Source organism: Penicillium lagena (assembly GCF_028827675.1).
Source record: "Penicillium lagena strain IBT 129212 chromosome Unknown utg000005l_segment0_segment0, whole genome shotgun sequence".
In the NCBI taxonomy this organism is placed as follows: Eukaryota; Fungi; Ascomycota; class Eurotiomycetes; order Eurotiales; family Aspergillaceae; genus Penicillium; species Penicillium lagena.
Window position 1 is genome coordinate 3,271,349 of NW_026623226.1, and position 16,916 is coordinate 3,288,264.

At 55.3% G+C, this 16,916-nt stretch overlaps 8 protein-coding genes across 8 annotated transcripts; 1 reads left to right on the forward strand and 7 right to left on the reverse strand.

Moving 5' to 3' along the window:
* Positions 1-70: 70 nt before the first annotated feature.
* N7510_008078 (putative FAD monooxygenase) lies at positions 71-2,297 on the forward strand (the record flags this gene model as incomplete). Its single annotated transcript, XM_056980003.1, has 4 exons — positions 71-208; positions 262-1,276; positions 1,329-1,565; positions 1,618-2,297. The coding sequence occupies 4 exons, from the start codon at positions 71-73 to the stop codon at positions 2,295-2,297; spliced, it is 2,070 nt and encodes a 689-aa protein (XP_056833046.1).
* A 270-nt stretch (positions 2,298-2,567) lies between these two features.
* N7510_008079 (putative phenol 2-monooxygenase) lies at positions 2,568-4,549 on the reverse strand (the record flags this gene model as incomplete). The annotated part of the gene is made up of 5 exons (XM_056980004.1): positions 2,568-2,647; positions 2,701-2,817; positions 2,869-3,043; positions 3,099-3,992; positions 4,040-4,549. The coding sequence occupies 5 exons, from the start codon at positions 4,547-4,549 to the stop codon at positions 2,568-2,570; spliced, it is 1,776 nt and encodes a 591-aa protein (XP_056833047.1).
* A 499-nt stretch (positions 4,550-5,048) lies between these two features.
* On the reverse strand, positions 5,049-6,390 carry sitA (TOR signaling pathway phosphatase SitA; the record flags this gene model as incomplete). The annotated part of the gene is made up of 4 exons (XM_056980005.1): positions 5,049-5,338; positions 5,391-5,722; positions 5,780-6,182; positions 6,237-6,390. 4 exons carry the CDS (start codon positions 6,388-6,390, stop codon positions 5,049-5,051), a joined length of 1,179 nt encoding a protein of 392 aa, XP_056833048.1.
* Positions 6,391-6,564: 174 nt separating this feature from the next.
* Positions 6,565-8,387, reverse strand: N7510_008081 (uncharacterized protein; the record flags this gene model as incomplete). Its single annotated transcript, XM_056980006.1, has 4 exons — positions 6,565-7,460; positions 7,516-7,893; positions 7,943-8,242; positions 8,300-8,387. The coding sequence occupies 4 exons, from the start codon at positions 8,385-8,387 to the stop codon at positions 6,565-6,567; spliced, it is 1,662 nt and encodes a 553-aa protein (XP_056833049.1).
* A 187-nt stretch (positions 8,388-8,574) lies between these two features.
* On the reverse strand, positions 8,575-10,236 carry N7510_008082 (putative alpha/beta hydrolase; the record flags this gene model as incomplete). Its single annotated transcript, XM_056980007.1, has 1 exon — positions 8,575-10,236. One exon carries the CDS (start codon positions 10,234-10,236, stop codon positions 8,575-8,577), a length of 1,662 nt encoding a protein of 553 aa, XP_056833050.1.
* A 303-nt stretch (positions 10,237-10,539) lies between these two features.
* N7510_008083 (lactonase family protein) lies at positions 10,540-11,732 on the reverse strand (the record flags this gene model as incomplete). The annotated part of the gene is made up of 3 exons (XM_056980008.1): positions 10,540-10,895; positions 10,945-11,418; positions 11,480-11,732. The coding sequence occupies 3 exons, from the start codon at positions 11,730-11,732 to the stop codon at positions 10,540-10,542; spliced, it is 1,083 nt and encodes a 360-aa protein (XP_056833051.1).
* A 307-nt stretch (positions 11,733-12,039) lies between these two features.
* On the reverse strand, positions 12,040-13,481 carry egl2 (putative endoglucanase; the record flags this gene model as incomplete). Its single annotated transcript, XM_056980009.1, has 5 exons — positions 12,040-12,818; positions 12,866-12,963; positions 13,017-13,081; positions 13,129-13,340; positions 13,391-13,481. The coding sequence occupies 5 exons, from the start codon at positions 13,479-13,481 to the stop codon at positions 12,040-12,042; spliced, it is 1,245 nt and encodes a 414-aa protein (XP_056833052.1).
* A 1,283-nt stretch (positions 13,482-14,764) lies between these two features.
* cbhB (putative 1,4-beta-D-glucan-cellobiohydrolyase) lies at positions 14,765-16,688 on the reverse strand (the record flags this gene model as incomplete). Its single annotated transcript, XM_056980010.1, has 2 exons — positions 14,765-16,402; positions 16,533-16,688. 2 exons carry the CDS (start codon positions 16,686-16,688, stop codon positions 14,765-14,767), a joined length of 1,794 nt encoding a protein of 597 aa, XP_056833053.1.
* Between the last annotated feature and the right edge of the window lie 228 nt (positions 16,689-16,916).

Consider the following 16,916-nt stretch of genomic DNA (forward strand, 5'->3'; position numbering starts at 1 on the left):
CCGGGCTAGGTCCTCAAATCTGAGACAGTGTACTCTTTAAAGTCGTGTTTAGAATATCCTTATCATTATCATGCCAGGCGCTCTTCCCACAACCGAAGACCTGGTCGACGTGCTCATTGTCGGAGCTGGTCCGGCGGGCCTCATGCTGGCTAACTGGCTAAGTCGGACCGGAATCAGTACTCGCATTGTCGATAAGCGTGGCACTAAGGTGCGTGTCCATGTGTGGTATAAACTCTACAAACCCTAACCACACACCAACAGGTCTTCAACGGCCAGGCGGATGGCCTGCAATGCCGCACCCTGGAGATCTTCGACTCGTTTGACTTTGCCCATCGGGTCTGGCGCGAGTCTAACCACATGCTCGAGATCTGTCTCTGGAACCCTGATGAGAACGGACAGATCCACCGCTCTGACCGTATCCCCGATACTATCCCAGGCATCAGTCGTTTTCAGCAGGTCGTGCTGCATCAGGGTCGGATTGAACGGTTTTTCCTCGATTCGATCAAAAAGTACAGTAACATACGCGTTGAGCGCGGTGTGCTGCCCACGGCCTTTGACTTTGATGAGAGTAAAGCCGCCGACTTCAATGACTACCCTATTGCCGTCACTCTCCGCACCCTTTCCGAGGAGGAAGCCATGCCTCGGCAGCAGTATCAGCACCAGAAGACGGCAGATGGACAGTCTATCGTCAGCGATGGACTGTTTCGTAGCAATTTAGCTGCTGATGATACCGATGACCTTGTCCGCGCAGCAGAGACCAATGCCCGTACAGATCAGGTTCAGTCTGTCAAAGCCAAGTTTCTCGTCGGCTGTGACGGTGCACACTCGTGGGTGCGTCGGCAACTCGGCTTCAAGTTAGAAGGCGACTCGACAGACTATATCTGGGGCGTATTGGATATCATCCCCATCACCGACTTTCCGGACATTCGACAACGCTGTGCGATCCACTCCGCCAGTGCTGGCAGCGTCATGGTTATCCCGCGCGAGAACAAGCTAGTCCGTCTGTATATCCAACTACAGGCGACAGAGAATGCTCAAGGTGGCAACAAAGCTGACCGGTCCCGGATTACTCCGGAGATCATTCTCCAATCCGCACAGCGTATCATGCACCCGTACAAATTGACCTACTCCTACTGCGACTGGTGGACAGCTTACCAGATTGGCCAGCGAGTGGGAGACCGGTTTTCGCTGCATGAGCGCGTATTTTTGGCCGGTGATGCCGTCCACACACATTCACCAAAGGCTGGCCAAGGTATGAATGTCAGCATGCAAGACAGTACGTGAACTCTTGCTCAATTACAACAGCAGTGTACTAACCTTGATCGTAGCATACAACTTGGGATGGAAGCTTGCACATGTATTGAAAGGGTACAGCGACGGGTCTCTTCTGAAAACCTATCAATCCGAGAGAAGACGGATTGCTCAGGATCTCATTGAATTTGACCACCGATTCTCCAGGCTATTCTCGGGTCGGCCAGCGAAGGATGTCATGGATGAAGAAGGAGTCAGCATGGAAGAATTCAAGAAGGCGTTTGAGAAAGGGAATGAGTTTGCCAGCGGAATTGGTTAGTATTCTAATCAATGATTCCTGTCTATTACTGACAAGATCACGGGCAGCGGTCAACTACGGTGCCAGCGTGATCGTTGCAAAGGAAGGCGACAGTGTAGAACAAGGGGACGGCACAGATGTAATGATCCAGGAATCTCGCCGGGTAATTAGCAAGGCACAATTGGCGACAGCAATTCCTGTTGGTAAGCGAATGCCCAGTGTTAAGGTGCTCAATCAGGCGGACGCCCGGCCGTGGCATTTGCAGGAATTGCTGAAGAGCAATGGCCGCTGGAGGATAATTGTGTTCGCCGGTCACTTAACTATTCCGCAAAATATGCAGCGTATGCAACAGCTAGGGGCTCGACTTGGGGCGTCCGATTCGTTTATCCATCATTACACGCCGGCAGGCCAACCGATTGACAGCGTGATCGAAGTTTTGACCGTGCATGCCGGTCCACGTACGAGCTTGGAGCTGCTGGACTTGCCGGAGGCTTTCCACCCGTACAGTGAACAGCAGGGTTGGGACTATTGGAAGGTATATGTGGATGATCATTCGTACCATGAGGGACATGGTCAGGCTTATCTGAATTATGGTATTGATCCTAGTCGTGGTGCTAGTGTCATCCTTCGACCGGATCAATATGTCAGCTGGGTGGGAGAGGTGGATGATTATGATGAGATGGCACGGTTCTTCTCAGGTTTCATGAAGCCGCAGACTGCTGGCAAAGAGGGTAATCCTACCGTCTGAGATGGCTATTGCGGGCATCCTTTTCGGCGTTTGCTCATGATAATCTGATCGATAAATAAGGAGCTAATTCTGAATATGTACATGGAATCTATAGCAGGATACTCTGGCTCATATATGCAAAATCGCAGATCAGTCTTTGTGCAGAAAGCATCAGAAAAGGCCTTGGAGGCCATCAAAGTCTGCTACTAAGGGAGCTTGATGCTTGATAGTCATTTCCTCTGGAATGATATGAGTTTGATATTCTCTGGTTGAGTTCTGGCAATGACCAACCTACGTTTGACGTTTCAAGAATCCGGCGAAGAATTTTCCGATCTCGGAGTACTCACCGAGGCGCATCACGGCAGAGACATCTGGCAGTCAAAATCAGCGGATGTTAATAGGGAAGAAGTGTTAAATAACTGACATTGATCGGGGCGAACGATAATAATGGCTCCTTGTTTTGGATCAATGCCCAAGAAGCCGTAGGCATGACCGTGGATCAAGTTGTAGGCCTCATCATCATAGAAGATCTTGTGCAAGTCTGGCAAGCAGTGTTAGCAGTGCATTTGCCATTGAACACAGTGATATTAACCTCTGGTCTGATTCTTGCCAGACACTGGGTAGAAACACTCAGGAATCTGCTCTAGTTCAACATCGTGGCGCTTTCCGTGGCCCACCAGAATAGTCTCAATCAGGCTGTCCGCATGGACAGACTGAGGCGTGAAGGAACGAATAGGCCCACCAGGGGAGTCCAGATAATTTCCGAGCTGTTTTGATAATTAATGATACTTTCCGTAGAAATGATACGGCGATATGACCTACCGCATTCAACTTTTCCTGGCTCTCCGGAACGGAAAGGTCACCTCCAAACACTATCACACGCCAACGGCCATCAGATTTGAGAGACTGCATGAGTTGCATGGGCTTGGAATCACAGAATCGGACGATCTGTGCGCTGGGCAGGCGCATGCCAACGACAACATTTGATGCGAGTTGGGTCGATTCCAAAGCTGCCGTGATGGGCGAGACATCATACTTGGCTGTCAAGCCAGCAGTGTATTTGCCTGACTTCGTAAACCCTTCCTGGAACTCGGCCGAGGTGGCCTTCTTTCCAGATGAGCCGGACGAAAACAATTTTGAGAAGTAGCGATCAAAGTTGATCAGGTCAATGGCAACTTTCTCGCGCTCCAGCACATACGTCTTCAAAATGTCGGGGACCGCCAGCCCCGTCAAGACCTGACCTAGCTTCCAACCGATATTATATCCATCTTGTAGGCTGACATTCATCCCCTGGCCGGCCTTTGGAGAGTGGGTGTGGCAGGCATCCCCGGCGAGGAAGACGCGGTAATTCTTGTGGAAAAAGTCGGCATGTCGTTGGCCGATGGCGTACGCCGACCACCACACGGTCTCAACAAATTCCACTTTGTACGGGTGAAAGATACGTTGCGCTTGTCGCTGCAAGTTCTCTAATTTGACGTCCTTGGGGTTGGTCCCCGGAGGCAACTCGATGTAGAGCCGGGTCAAGTTGTTGCTCTCACCCTCGCGTGGAATGATCAAGATATTACCCGCGGTTGAGCGGATAGTGGTCTTCTTGCGGATGTCAGGGAAGTCTGTTCGCGGCACCATGTCCATGACGCCCCAGACGGCATCGCTGCTGTCCCCAATCATCCTGTAACCAAGGGCTTTGCGGACAACGCTGTGAGCCCCATCGCAGGCCTGTAATAGAATTAGCGAGAACCATAGGCTTCCTAGTATAAACTCACCAGGGCATACTTGGCTGCGAAGATTTGAGTGACCCCATTCTTCTCCGCCGTCACCATCACCGGGTAAGCATCAAGATCCGCCCCAGAGGCGCTGTCCACCTCGACGTTGGTTACATTGTACCCGTAGTCGATATTCTGGTCATTATACTTGCGCATGAGATCAATTAGGAGTCCATTAATGCGCGCCTGGTTCAGAATGACATGAGGCTGGTGCGACAGCCCGGGCTGCACGTCGGCGGCGCGCCCAGTGCGCTTGATGACCCCCGAGCCCTCATCGGCCCAGAAATTCACCTCCAGAACGTGATATGCTTCGCGCAGCAGTTCCTCGCCGACGCCGAAACTCTCGAAGATCTCCACGGTGCGGCACTGTACGCCGTCTGCCTGTCCCATCTTCATCGGACCATCGCGGCGCTCGAGCACCTTGCATTTGACGCCGTAGCGTGCTAGCCAGGTCGCCGCGCAGAGACCCGCCGAGCCACTGCCGCAAATGAGCACGTCCACTTGTTCCATTCTTCAATTGCAGCTTGTGCATGCCGACAAACCCCCGGATTCCCGCATCACTAAGTACTCGAGCGAGCACGGGATCAACTCCGAGGGCGTCGTCCTCTGGGCGAATGAGCGTGAATCATTCTTCTCCACTGCATCTGCGTCGTCTCGGCAAGCTACTTCCCTGCCCACTGCCGACTATCCGACCCCCGGGACCTTCGGGTTGTACTCCGTAATCTTCTCCGAATGGCATACTTGGACACCAAGTCTTTTTTACGAAATGGGGCATGAGCGTATTGTTCTCTTCCAGGCAAATCAAACTTGGTGCAGGGATTATCCTTCCTCAAAACTCTTCCGGTTGAGATCATTCTCGGCCTTCTCTAGAACTCTGGCCATGAAACGGTCATCCGCAAAACAATGCATGGAGGTCATTATATCTGGTCTAGAATCATTACAGAAATGCATCACCCCCTCTCCCCAGTCCCGAACGCCAGCGCCGGTTATAAAGCTCATGGCATCATGTTTACAAAAAGTACTCACTGCGACCCGGCCGTGAGGGCGGCACATGTCGCTGATCGTCCCCGACGGCGCTAAACAGCTTGAAGGCGGGCTTCAGGTTCTCGTCGATCTCGCAGACCGACGCCAGGTTCCCACACCGATAGCAATAGTTTGGTGCACTCCACACGGTAACGACATTTTGGTTAGAGAAGTGATACTTGTACCCCTCATTGACCAGCTGGTGTGCGCGGGCAATCAGGGAGAGATCGTTGACATGGCAGAATTCGTCGGCCACTCGGTCACCAAATAGCCAGCCTAGAAGGACGGTCAGTCGGCACAGTTCTAATCAGGGCTCGGTCAGTCTCACCTGCTCCCCGTGGGCTGACAGCCCAGGTCTCGACATCGTCCGGGTCGGACCAAACCAGATCGCAGAAGGCTCCCTCATGGGGAATCTCCTGGGCGCGAGCCACAACCCGAACTTGATCCAGCGTCCGGATCTCGGGACTCAGTCCTCCGTGAACACACAAGACCTTGCCGTCGATAATAGCCCCCAGCGTCATGAAGTCAAAGACCTGACAGCATGCTTTCCAGACCGAAGCACTTCCGTACTTCTGGAAACATTCCTCGTAGAACCCATATACCTGCGTAATCTGTCGAGACTCGTGGTTGCCGCGAACCAACGTGACCCGGTCAGGATACCTGCAAGAGTTCCTGTCAACCTGACTACTTTGCCAAACACACTCGAAAGGCACCTACTTTGCCTTCAGACACAGTAATAGTGTCAAAGTCTCTAGACTGAAATATCCGCGATCCACATAATCCCCCAGAAAAACAAAGTTGCGGTTGAGCCGGACATCGTCGGACCCTGCAGGCGATCGACTGCGAGCATCGTTGGAACCTGTCTCTTCGTCGTCGTCGTCATCCTTGTGCGAGCTGTCGCTGGGCCCGCGGAGCTTTTTCCGGATCTTAGGGTCCGTGATGGTGGACGGGGGTTCAAGGTCGGCGGAGGTGATGATCGAGGGATCAGTCTTTGGGGGGTCGAGCTCGGTGCCATCGGGCATGCCGCCCGAGACCCGGAAGAGTTCGAGGAGATCGTAGAACTGGCCGTGGATGTCGCCGCAGACGGTGACGGGGGTGGAGACGGGCTGGATGTTGGATTCTGGGCGGCGTCAACAGACCAGGGCAGACGATACTGGGAGAACGGGGCGCATACCCTCCATCATGTACTCCTTGACCATCTCACACAGCTGCTTCATGTGCGCTTCGGACAGGTACTTGCAGTCCTTGGCTGCCTCAAGCCATTCCTCGGGACCAGCATTGCGTTTCAGCTTGGCGGGACCCGGCGACGGGACCTTGCTGTCAACCATGATGACGATGGTGATTGAGAGTGAAGAAGAACAAGGGAATTCGTCGTTCCCCGCAAGGAAAGGGACCGGCGGATGATGACATAATCACGCCTGCCATAGACCGGCGAGCTTATAGTGTACAGAACTAGACCATCGATTCCTCTTTCGCTCCTCTCCTCTATTCTTCTATTTGTTCTATCCCCTGTCGCGTAAAAACCACAGCTTCCGTGCGTCCTCCGCCGACATCTTCGCCTTTTTCGACTCCACAAAATGCTGGAACAGCTTTTCGTGCTTGGCCTGCGCCTTGCCAAAATCCACGTGTGGCGGCACCCACCCGCCGTCATTCGACTGCAGCATCTGGTACGTGTACTCGCCTAGCTTGAGCCAGTCCTGGTACTCGCGCAGCTCGACCTCGTGCCGCGCAATCTCCTCGTCTGTAAACCGGTATGGACACCGACCAGGAAGACCCAGCCGGTTCCACTGTTGTTGAATGCGGATGAGACTGTCGCGCAGCGGTACGATCCCATCACGGTAGGTGCAGGGGCATCCAACAAAGAGCTGTCGAATGGAGACGTCCGTCTCGGTCAGGGTGAGGTACGACTGCAGGTGGCTCTTCACCAGCGCCGCCTCGTAGCATTTGGTGCGCATGGCTTGCTCCTGGCGCTGGGCCTGCTCCTGCTCGTGCGATTTAGCCTCTCGGTCGTACTTGGGCCGTAGCTCGGGATTAGCCATCCCCGTCTGGTATCCTTCGGGCGGGTTGAGGAAGAGCGGCCACCGCACCTGCGTGAACCGCGGCATGATGCTGGTGAACTGCCAGTCTATCACCCCCTTGATCACCGTCGAATCTTCATTGGACACGAAGATGTTGCCCGGATGGAAGTCAGGATGACATAACACGCCCTGCGAGTGGCGCTGCAGCGTGTGAGACTCGGCCAGAATGGTAATCACCTTCATCGCTCGCTCCAGCATATGGATATGCTCCTCGGGAGCGCCGTAATGCGGTCCACGACCTGCATACGAAGTCTTGTAATTGCGGACCTGCACGATCCCCTGCTGCACCAGTGATCGTCCTAAATCGGGCAAGGTCCTCCCTGGATGCTAACGGTCAGATACCCGCAGTGTTTCGGAATGGGGAGGAAGGCTGACAAGGGCCCGAGTGCTGCGAGTACTCTTCCGGATCTGCGGCAAATCCCCCCGGCCAGGAGCCATGATATAGTGGGCCGAGGCAGTAGTCATCGTCCACTGCGACGGTCCGGTTGGGATCTTCCCTCAGTGACGACGGCAGTTCGTGGCGCAGGAACAATGCACCGTACCCCGGGAACTGAATAGTGGCCAGGCTACTTTCCAGCTGGGCAAAGCCTCGAATCAACTGCACCCGGTTAGACTCGGACTCCGTATCCCAGACATTGGTGAGCTGCTGCCCGGGACTCTTTTCCAACACAATATACTCCGAGCGCACGGGATTCGATTGATCTGCACTCCATGCCAATACTGTGGATACGGGACTGCGCGAGCGCGCCTTCACTAATACGGATATCAATAGACTATCTGAGATGTGGGAGTCCGGCCATACCGAATTGTAGAACCGCAACCTCGGATGCGGTGCCATATTCGCGTGGCACGATGTTTCCACACGGAATCTTCGCAATGACTTCACGTCCGTTCTCTGCGGTCATCATCAATGCCTTGTTGTATCCGCCCTCTCTCTTGTTGATTTTGACGATGGGCGACTGCACGGTGGGTAGCGCCGCCACCATCTGACAGAGGGCATCGATATCGAAAGTTGAGTAGCGCTTAGCCTGTTCGTACTCCTCATTCACCAGGAATCGACCATGATTATACCGAAAGAGCTCCTGCGGCGGGACATCTTTGCCTTTGGAAACCGTTAAGACGATCATAGCTCGAGTCTCGGATAGCTAGGGTTACTTACCGTGCGCTTGAATAGTCAATCCGCGTCGGGCAGGAGCTCGTGTGCGTATCTGCGCGGAGGCCCAGCACTGCCTGCGCAGCCGAATCATTGTGTGTCGAGTCCTGTGAGCTTTCCCGATAATGGAAGGCGCCCCACGGACAGGGGGATTGAAATGGCGAGACGTCACTCTGATGCCAGGATGGCGCCAGGACAACAATAAAAACCATAAAACACATCAATCATTTCGCTATGGTACCAATTTATCTACAAATATATATAGCCCAATGCAAGCGAATTTAGCCATCAATCTTGCCCAGGAACTCCGTCACCACGTCCGCAAAGGCCACGGGCTGCTCGACCATGGGGAGATGGCCAGCCTGGTCGATGATTTTGAGCTCGGCGCCACCACGCAGGTCAGCAGCCATCTTCCGCATGGTCTGCGGGAGGACTCCGTCGTTAGCCCCCGCTACAAACAGACCGGGAACAGTGGCAGAAGCCATGCGCTCGCGGATATCATAAGCGCACAGCGCCTCCACGCTGTGGGCGAAGCCCTTCAGGCTGTTGGTGCGCACCGCTTCCTTGACGGGGGCGAGCACCTCCGGTTGGGTCTCGTAAGATTCCGGGACAAACCAGCGCCGCGTCGTCACCTCGGCCAGATTTTCACCCACAATGGGCTCCTTCGTGGCCGGGTCCGTAGCGCCTTCCTGCTCACACATGGCAACGCGGTCTCCCCAGGCCTTGCGGTTGGACTCCGGGGCGGACGAGTTAGTGTCGCAGGCGATAAAGGCCGCAACGCGGGACGGGTAGAGGAGAGAGGTGTTGAGCACCGTAACACCGCCCAGGCTGACCCCAATCAGGCGCGCAGCCTTGGGCGGCACCCGCAAGGCATCCAGCAGTGTAGCCAAGTCGGAGGCTAGTAGGTCGATGTTGACCGGCTGCTCGCCACTCGGTGAGCGGCGGCCGCGTGTCAGATAGCGCAAGACTCGGTAACGCTGGTTCTGCTTTCGGGCGAAGAAGGCATCGACAAAGCGGTCCCAGATGTTCCAGTTGACCAGAATCGAGTTGCTGAGCACCACCACGGGCGCATTGGGGTCGGTCGTGCCCTCCAACCGGTAGGGGAGCTCGACCCCATCAGCTGTAGTGACAAACGACTCCAGGGCGGGCCGCGAAGGTGAGGGAATGGTGTGAGTTTTTCCGTCGTTGGAAGTCCAGGGCCCGACAACGTCCGGCTTAGCCAACGAGCACAGCTCCCGCGGAGCTGGGCCAAACGTGTAGTACCACTGATACACGCGGCGCTTCTTGGATGTCACAACATCGCCCATGAGACGCTGACCCCATAGGGTGTTCATTGCCGCCTTGTGTGCCGGGCCACCCAGGCCGTTGACAGGCGCATACTCGTGCAGGGCGAGCGACTCGCGCGGGGCACCCGAGTCAATGGCGGCGGTCACGAAGCGACGACTGCGACGCCATCCGGGAACTTTGGAGAGCATCTCGTAGTGTTCCTCGCGGTACCAGCGCTCCAGCTCGGCCTGCTTCGCTGGGTCGGGGTGCGTGGCGACGGTGACGGCCACCAGCACGCTGCCGTGGGTCTCGGCATCGACATCGGCTTGGAACTCGAGCGGGCGGAAGTCCGGGTGGCGACGCTCATCGGCGAGGTCGTACAGCTTGCGCCCGACGTCGATCTGGGCCATAGTCTTCTTCTCGCGCTCGGTCTTGATCACATCGGTGCGCAGCGACAGGTAGGTCTCGCGGGTCAACTCGTCCATGTCCGTGATATCGTAAAGCGCCACGTACTCGGGCTGGAGCCCGTCGGTCGCGCGGAAGCGGAAACCGTTGGTGACGAAGGGGAGACGCAGACGCAGCGGGCCATGCTCATTGTTGTACCAGTCGTGGAATTGGGTGTCTGGCAGCGACGCTTGGGGCTGCATCGTCACCCAAAGGAGGCCGGATGAGGGCATTTTGAATTAGCGTGTTTATGTGATGAAGTAGATGGGCTAGAAAGGTCAATTGGGTAGTGAAAGAAGAAGAATCATCATTATCATCATAAAAAGAAGGCGAGGTCCAGTCAAGTATAGCTCAAAGTCGAGCGGAAAATCGCCGGGGGAAGATACCGGGGGAAGAGGCAACCAACTGCCGATAACTCGGTACCGCGGATGGTCACATCCCGAGCAGAAGAATGTATATACTGCAACTAATACTACTTGACGGGAGAACGGATTTTATGACCATTATTTTTTAATCTATCAGTTATTCTTGTGTGCCTAATCATACCAGATCGCATTCATGCCAAAGCCCTGCTCCGGAATGTCTACACGTGCCACCCGGGCCAGCTTCTCATCGCGCCATCGATACATCTCCACGAAGCCGAGCTGGTCATCACACAGCGCCAGCCACTCGTCGCTGAAGTCACACGGGCTGACGGCGTTCGAGTGTCCGCCACTGGTCGAGGTCGGGTTGATGAACAACTGCTTTTCGATCTCGCCGCTTGGGCCTAGCTTGAACGCGGTGATGTAGCCCGTCACGTCGAAGTGATTGGACCGGGTGGTGGCGAATAGATACTTCCCGCTGTGCGTGGTGAAGGTCACGTCGCCGCGGTACTTGTTGCGCGGGGGAAGGCCTGGACGATGATCAGCAGAGATGAGAGGAGAGAGCAGTGTGGGACGCACCGGAGGGCAGAAGCGGGTAGGTGATGTGCGTAAACACCGGCTTGTGGGTGCGCTCGTCGATCACGTAGACGGCCAGACGGTTGCCCGCCTCCATCAGCGCATACAGGTATTTGCCGCTGGGGTGCATCTCGACCCAGCGCGGATGGTCGCCAGGCGAGGGCGCCTCGAGGCAGTCGACAAGCTCGAGCTGGCCGGTCTGGGCATCCTTCTTGTGCGTCCAGATCTTGTTGGCCTGTAGGTCCGCCGAATACAGATAGGTCTCGGTCGGGTCGAACACCATGCCGTGGATGCCCGTGTTGGGCTCATACTCGTAGTTCTGGACGTTGGCGTCCAGCGCGCCGTCCGACTTCACTGAGAAGACATTGCCATACCCGGCATACTTGTAGAAGGGGTTACCGTACACGTTATACGGCGGCTTGTGGGCAGCTAGCACGAAGATGGCACGCGTGTTCGTCTCACTGCTGGCGGCCTGGGCTGTATGTATGACCAGTTCATCAGTGACCGAACATGAGAGAGAGAGTCTGGGGTAACGGACGGTGACCGGCGACCGGGTGCGACACTTGATGCACGATCTCGGTCGGGCTGCGGACGGCGAAGCTGTTCCACTTCTTCATGGCGGCACCATAGATGGCCTTTTTATCGTGTGAGAAGGTCATCCACGAGATGGGCTCCGCCTCGGGAATGTCGGTCTTCTTGACCAAGTCGAGGGTGAGGGCCTCATCATCGAACTGCACGGTGTAGATGCGCCCAGGGGCGGTCCAGGTGCCGACCATCAAATGGTGTTTCATGCTTGCGATGGGCGAGTGGGAGAAGCCGCGGGAATAATTACGATGACGAGAGCAGATAAGCCAAGGCCGTAAAGCCGCGGGGAGCATGTCGAGAAGAACATGTTGGGCTGATGGAGAGCAAAGACGTGGGGCAAACCAGTACAAACATCATGTACCGGCAGCTCGGGGCGGCAGAACCGGAGAAGCGAAGAGCCGGGGAGGATCCCGCGTTACTTGGCAACCCTAACCACGTGATCCCTACGGTCGTGTACGAAATCATCAAGGAGAGAGACCATCATGTCATATTCCTGGGACACGTGGGAGCTAATTACAGGCACTGCGAGTAGTAGGAGTTCTGCTCCTGGCAGGTATACGGGCTGACACACGTCGTCGCCCCAGTCCAGCCAATGCCACCGCACTGACCCCAGTGAGCGGCCCCGGTGCTGCTTGAACCAGCCGAGGTGGTGGTAGTAGTAGACTTGGTAGTGGTGGTGGTGGGCTTGGTAGTGGTAGTGGTCCTGGTGGTGGTGGTGCTGGTGGCGGTGATGGTCGTTGTCGTCGTCGTTGTTGTCGAGCTGCCCGGGAAGTAAGCCGAAAGGATATCCAGATAGTACGTATAGGCAGTCCCAGAAGGCGGCTCCATAGAAAAGATATAGTCTGCCCACCAGGGACCCGCAGACCACCAGGATGCCCCGAGCCAGACATTGCTGTTCTCCTGCAGGTAGTCCAGCATCCCGGTCACGGCGCTCTGACAGACCGAGTTAGCACCACCGGCGAATTCGCCCAAGAACCCGAGTTTCCCATTTTGTTGCAGCCACTGGGTGGCATCCTCCATGCGATCCTGGCCGATGGTGGTATTGACACAGACGTCAGACGTGCCCGACCCGTCCGAATCGAGATACTGGTGCATCTCGTAGACGATCTTGTTCTGGGGGTCGGTCAGAGCAACCAGATTGGTGTTGACAGATGTCCAGGTCCAAGCACCACTCCAGGAGTTGCCCTCTACAAAGATATACTGCGAAGTGGCACCGGCGGCGCGGATAGCGTTAATGGCGGCCTGATTGAGGTCAAGGACCAGCGTCTGATCCTCCGTGTTGAACTCATTATCTGCATAGGTCAGTCTTAATCGTCCAAAGGGACAGAAGAGTCCATACTAGTGTCGAAGATGGCCTTGTCATTCGATGCGAACTGCGTCGCCACTGTGGTCCAAAACGCCGCAAAGTCGCTCGTGGAGTTGATGATGTTACCGTAGCTGATACCTCGGTGAGTAGAGCTTCCGAATATCCATTGGGGGCATTAACTCACTATCGCCCGTAGTTGTGAGGATCAATAATGGCGTATGCACCGGTGGATGTGATAAACTCCACCGTCTGGAGTTGATCAGCATGAATTGCATTCAAGGCAGGAACTAACGTACGCTGACCAGGCCGGCCAGATAGGTCTGGTTCGGACTTCCTGTCATCTCGGTAGGCACCAATCGCTCCATCAAGAATGGGACGCGAAAAATGTTCATGCCGGCATTACGCAGAGTCTGGATACCGGCAGTATCCGGCCAAATGTAGTCGGTCCCCAGCGCGCCCGGGATATTCGCGGTGCCAAACTCCGCCCCAGACTCACTGGAGCCAAACCCTGGAATAGACTAGTTAACTCCATTACAGCCATCATGGTTGTGCACGTACAAACAAAGGACGAGGATCGTTTGGAATGGCTCCGAGGTGCCGCGAGCGCCAGACTGGCGGCACTGGCCACGAGTAGGTGAGTGTATCTCATGGTAATGAAGATAAAGATGATTACCTGAAAGCTTGAGAGTGTTGATATACCGGAAAGGGTGATCTTCGTGCAACTTATACATCTCCTTTCAGGGATTGAAGTCAAGTTTCGGAGCTGGGAAGTGTCCCTTTTCTCCGCGGCATTGCAACCGCTTCAGGTTTCCCGGTTGAAGCAACTGTCCTTGCTTCCGGAAGAATTGCAGATTTTGGGTATACCAGCAGGTGCTTCGGACCGTCTGCCGTTTGATTGTTGAGTCGTCAGAAACGGTCTTTGGGACATGAACCACTGACGCAAGAACAGAATGTGCCCCGCAAATTGACATGAGCTATATTGGACACGGAACTTAGAGTCCGGTGGAGGTGAAATATCGAGATGAGCGAGGAAGCGCAGGAGGCGTTGCCAGCACATGGCGTAGGCAAAGACCAATACAGAACTCAACTGACATGGAGGATATTCCGGACCCAAAGGGGAAGAGTAGCACTAACTGCGATGCCATAATTATACTTTTCCAAGCGACCAGGCTATATCCCAGTCTGCAGCGACATTTGCCAGGCCCCCATGTCTGTCATCCCGCGACTGATTTCCACGCGAGACCCGGGACAAGAACAGGAATGATCATCATCTTTGTGCAACTAAAATGCTTAAGCAAGCAGGGTTTGTATAGGTTCGTCGGCAGATCCTCAGGGCTAAAGAGCTTGGCCGTTCAAAGCATTCGCAACGGCCTTGACGTTGAGTTCCTTCTTCTCTTCATGCACGCCAGGTTTGGCACGAGAAAACTATATGCTTCATTCTGCAACCCCGCAAAGACAATTTCCACTCATTAAGCCTGAAACAAGGGCTATGCCGAGGCGTGGCGCTGGTAGCGTTCGCAAACCGGATGCAATGGAATCTTCGTGCAGTAGTCGGGGAAACCTCCGCATAGCGCTGACATGCATGGTGGAGAATGAACAAAGTATTGCAGGGTCGCGCCACAGGAGTTGAGGAGTTACATGGCGGGGCTTAGCGCTGACAGGGACCTGGAACCTGCAGAAACGAATCGGGTGAGCATAAACATCGTCGTATAGCATTGGCTAACGAAATTCATGATAATCGGATCTACAGCAGACTGAATCAGCCCTAAGGATGTCGGATTATACATCTGGATCAAGGATTCTCAAGAAACTGTTTCGATTCAACAACTAATCAACTAACGAGCGACTCGAACTCGATACATCCATTCATCTCATCTGTCAACATCTCCCCGCTGCTTCTCTCCGCCACTGGATTTTTCTAAACTACCCCGTCTACAGGCACTGCGAGTAGTACGAATTCTGCGCCTGGCAAGTATAGGGGCTGACGCAGGTGGTTGGGCCAGTCCAGCCAATGCCACCGCACTGACTCCAGTGAGCGGCCCCGGTACTGCTAGAACCAGCGGTAGTAGTAGTCGTAGTAGACTTGGTGGTAGAAGTGGACTTGGTGGTCGTAGTAGACTTGGCGGTCGTGGTGGTCGAACTGGAGCTAGAGGAGCCAGTGGAGCCAGAGCTGAAGGTGGAGCCAATCGGGCCTACCTTGATGTTCGAGTAGATCACATAGGCGTTGGGGCTATCGCTCTCGACAGTGGCAGGGTCGCCGGAAGAGATGTCACAAGTACCGCGAGCAGCACCGGGCGTAGTCGTAGTGTCATTAGTAGGATAAGTGCTGTCAAGCCAGAGCATATCGGCATAGTAATCATCCCAGAGACTCAGGACCAAGACCATGCCGTCCGCCAAACCAGCGCTCATGCCTGCGAGTCCTCCATGCAGACTGAACGAATCCTCGCCACCAAAAGCGGCCTTCTGGGCCGTGCAGAATTCGGTAGTGATGGAATTGCCGCTCACGCCGCTGACAGTGGACTCCGACTGGGGAATGACGACGCCATTCTGGACGTAGAATCGCTTGATCTCAGACAGGGTTCCGGAGGACGTTCCGTCATCGGTAATGAACTGAGTTACTACAGTGAAGACGGATGTAGTATCGACAATCTCGTTCGGGCCGTAGAAGGAGTGGTTGCCCATGCGGTACGGGTTGAAGTCACACCCATCAGGATCGCAAGTGCCACCATAGCGGTCGGTGCTATACGTACCACCGCAGGCATTATCGTCGCACTTGACCTGGCTTGGGGTATCGCAGGGGTGGGGAGTGACGGCATTCGAGATCGAGTTGGCCTCCCAAATGTCCATTTCGGCACAGCAGGAGCCGTACTCGCCCAGGCCCGTGTTGGCGTTATTGCTCGACGGAGTCCAACCCTCCGAGTTCGCCGCACCATCGATGAACTTGAGATCTCGCGGGCACTGCGAATCGCAGTATCCGGTGCCGTATTTGGCGCCGGCCTTGTTGGTGGGGAATCGCGACATACCACCGTCGGTATCCATGTCCACAAAGTAGAGGGCGCCATTCAGACCGCAAGGCAGTTGGGAGACGTCAACGTCAAAGGTGAACTCCTGGTTCAGCAGCTGGAAGGTCTGGTAGGTAGTGGTGTCCTCCATCAGGTACAGACGAGAGCCGACATTCTTGTTGGCTGACTGCGTGACAAAGTCCAGACGCAGGGAGTCGCCGCTGGTGGTGACGCCATAGGTGCCTGAGTAGTCGGCCCCGTCCAGCGCGCAATTGGCAGCACAGGTCTCGTCGTCCGGGCAGAGCGTGGCATCCCATGTATTACCCGTATAGCAATTGGTGCTGCTATTGACCGAGTGGACCCAGCGCCAGTTGGCATCGATCACCACGGAGCCGGTCTGGGACGTGCAGCTGCCTCCGCTGGTGCACTTGGACCAGGTCAAGGACGGGTGAGTCTCGGCAGTCAAAGTGCCCGCCTGCTGGGCCTTAACGGTCGCCAACAAGGCGGAGAAAAAAGAGCATTCTTGTAAATGCGGTATGAGATTGCGGCGGCCATGGCGGCGAGAATGCTGCTGCTAGAGCCAACGGGAATGAAAGATTGCTGAATTGATGAGGGACGGGATAAAATGGCCGTTCGGGAGGCCTTTTTATATTGTGTTGACACGACGAAGCCATCCAATTTCCTCTCGACGGCTCCACGGACCTCATGGCCGTGTTGCAAAGATCATAGAGCGATTTCCCCATGGAGAAGAGGATGCAGAGTACTCCGGGGACACGGAGCAGAGCCCTCGAGAGTCTGCCACAGGATCCGTGCTGTTCTGCAGCCAGGATCCCTGCTTGATGATGCCTTGGCATGCCGGTAATCTGGGCCTCCCCGCACCGCCAGCCCCAAGGGGTCGCGGCTAAATGACCCGCGTCAACATGAGACCGCCATGGGGGGGTAATGAGGCCGTTACAGCCGAATGCGACGAGCAGATGAAGTCCGTGGCGAACTGGTCCGACGGTGAAAGCCTCAGCCAGGGAGAGAAGAGGTGAGGTGTGAGGTGTGGAGGTGAATACTTACCACGTCGGGCAGTGTTATTG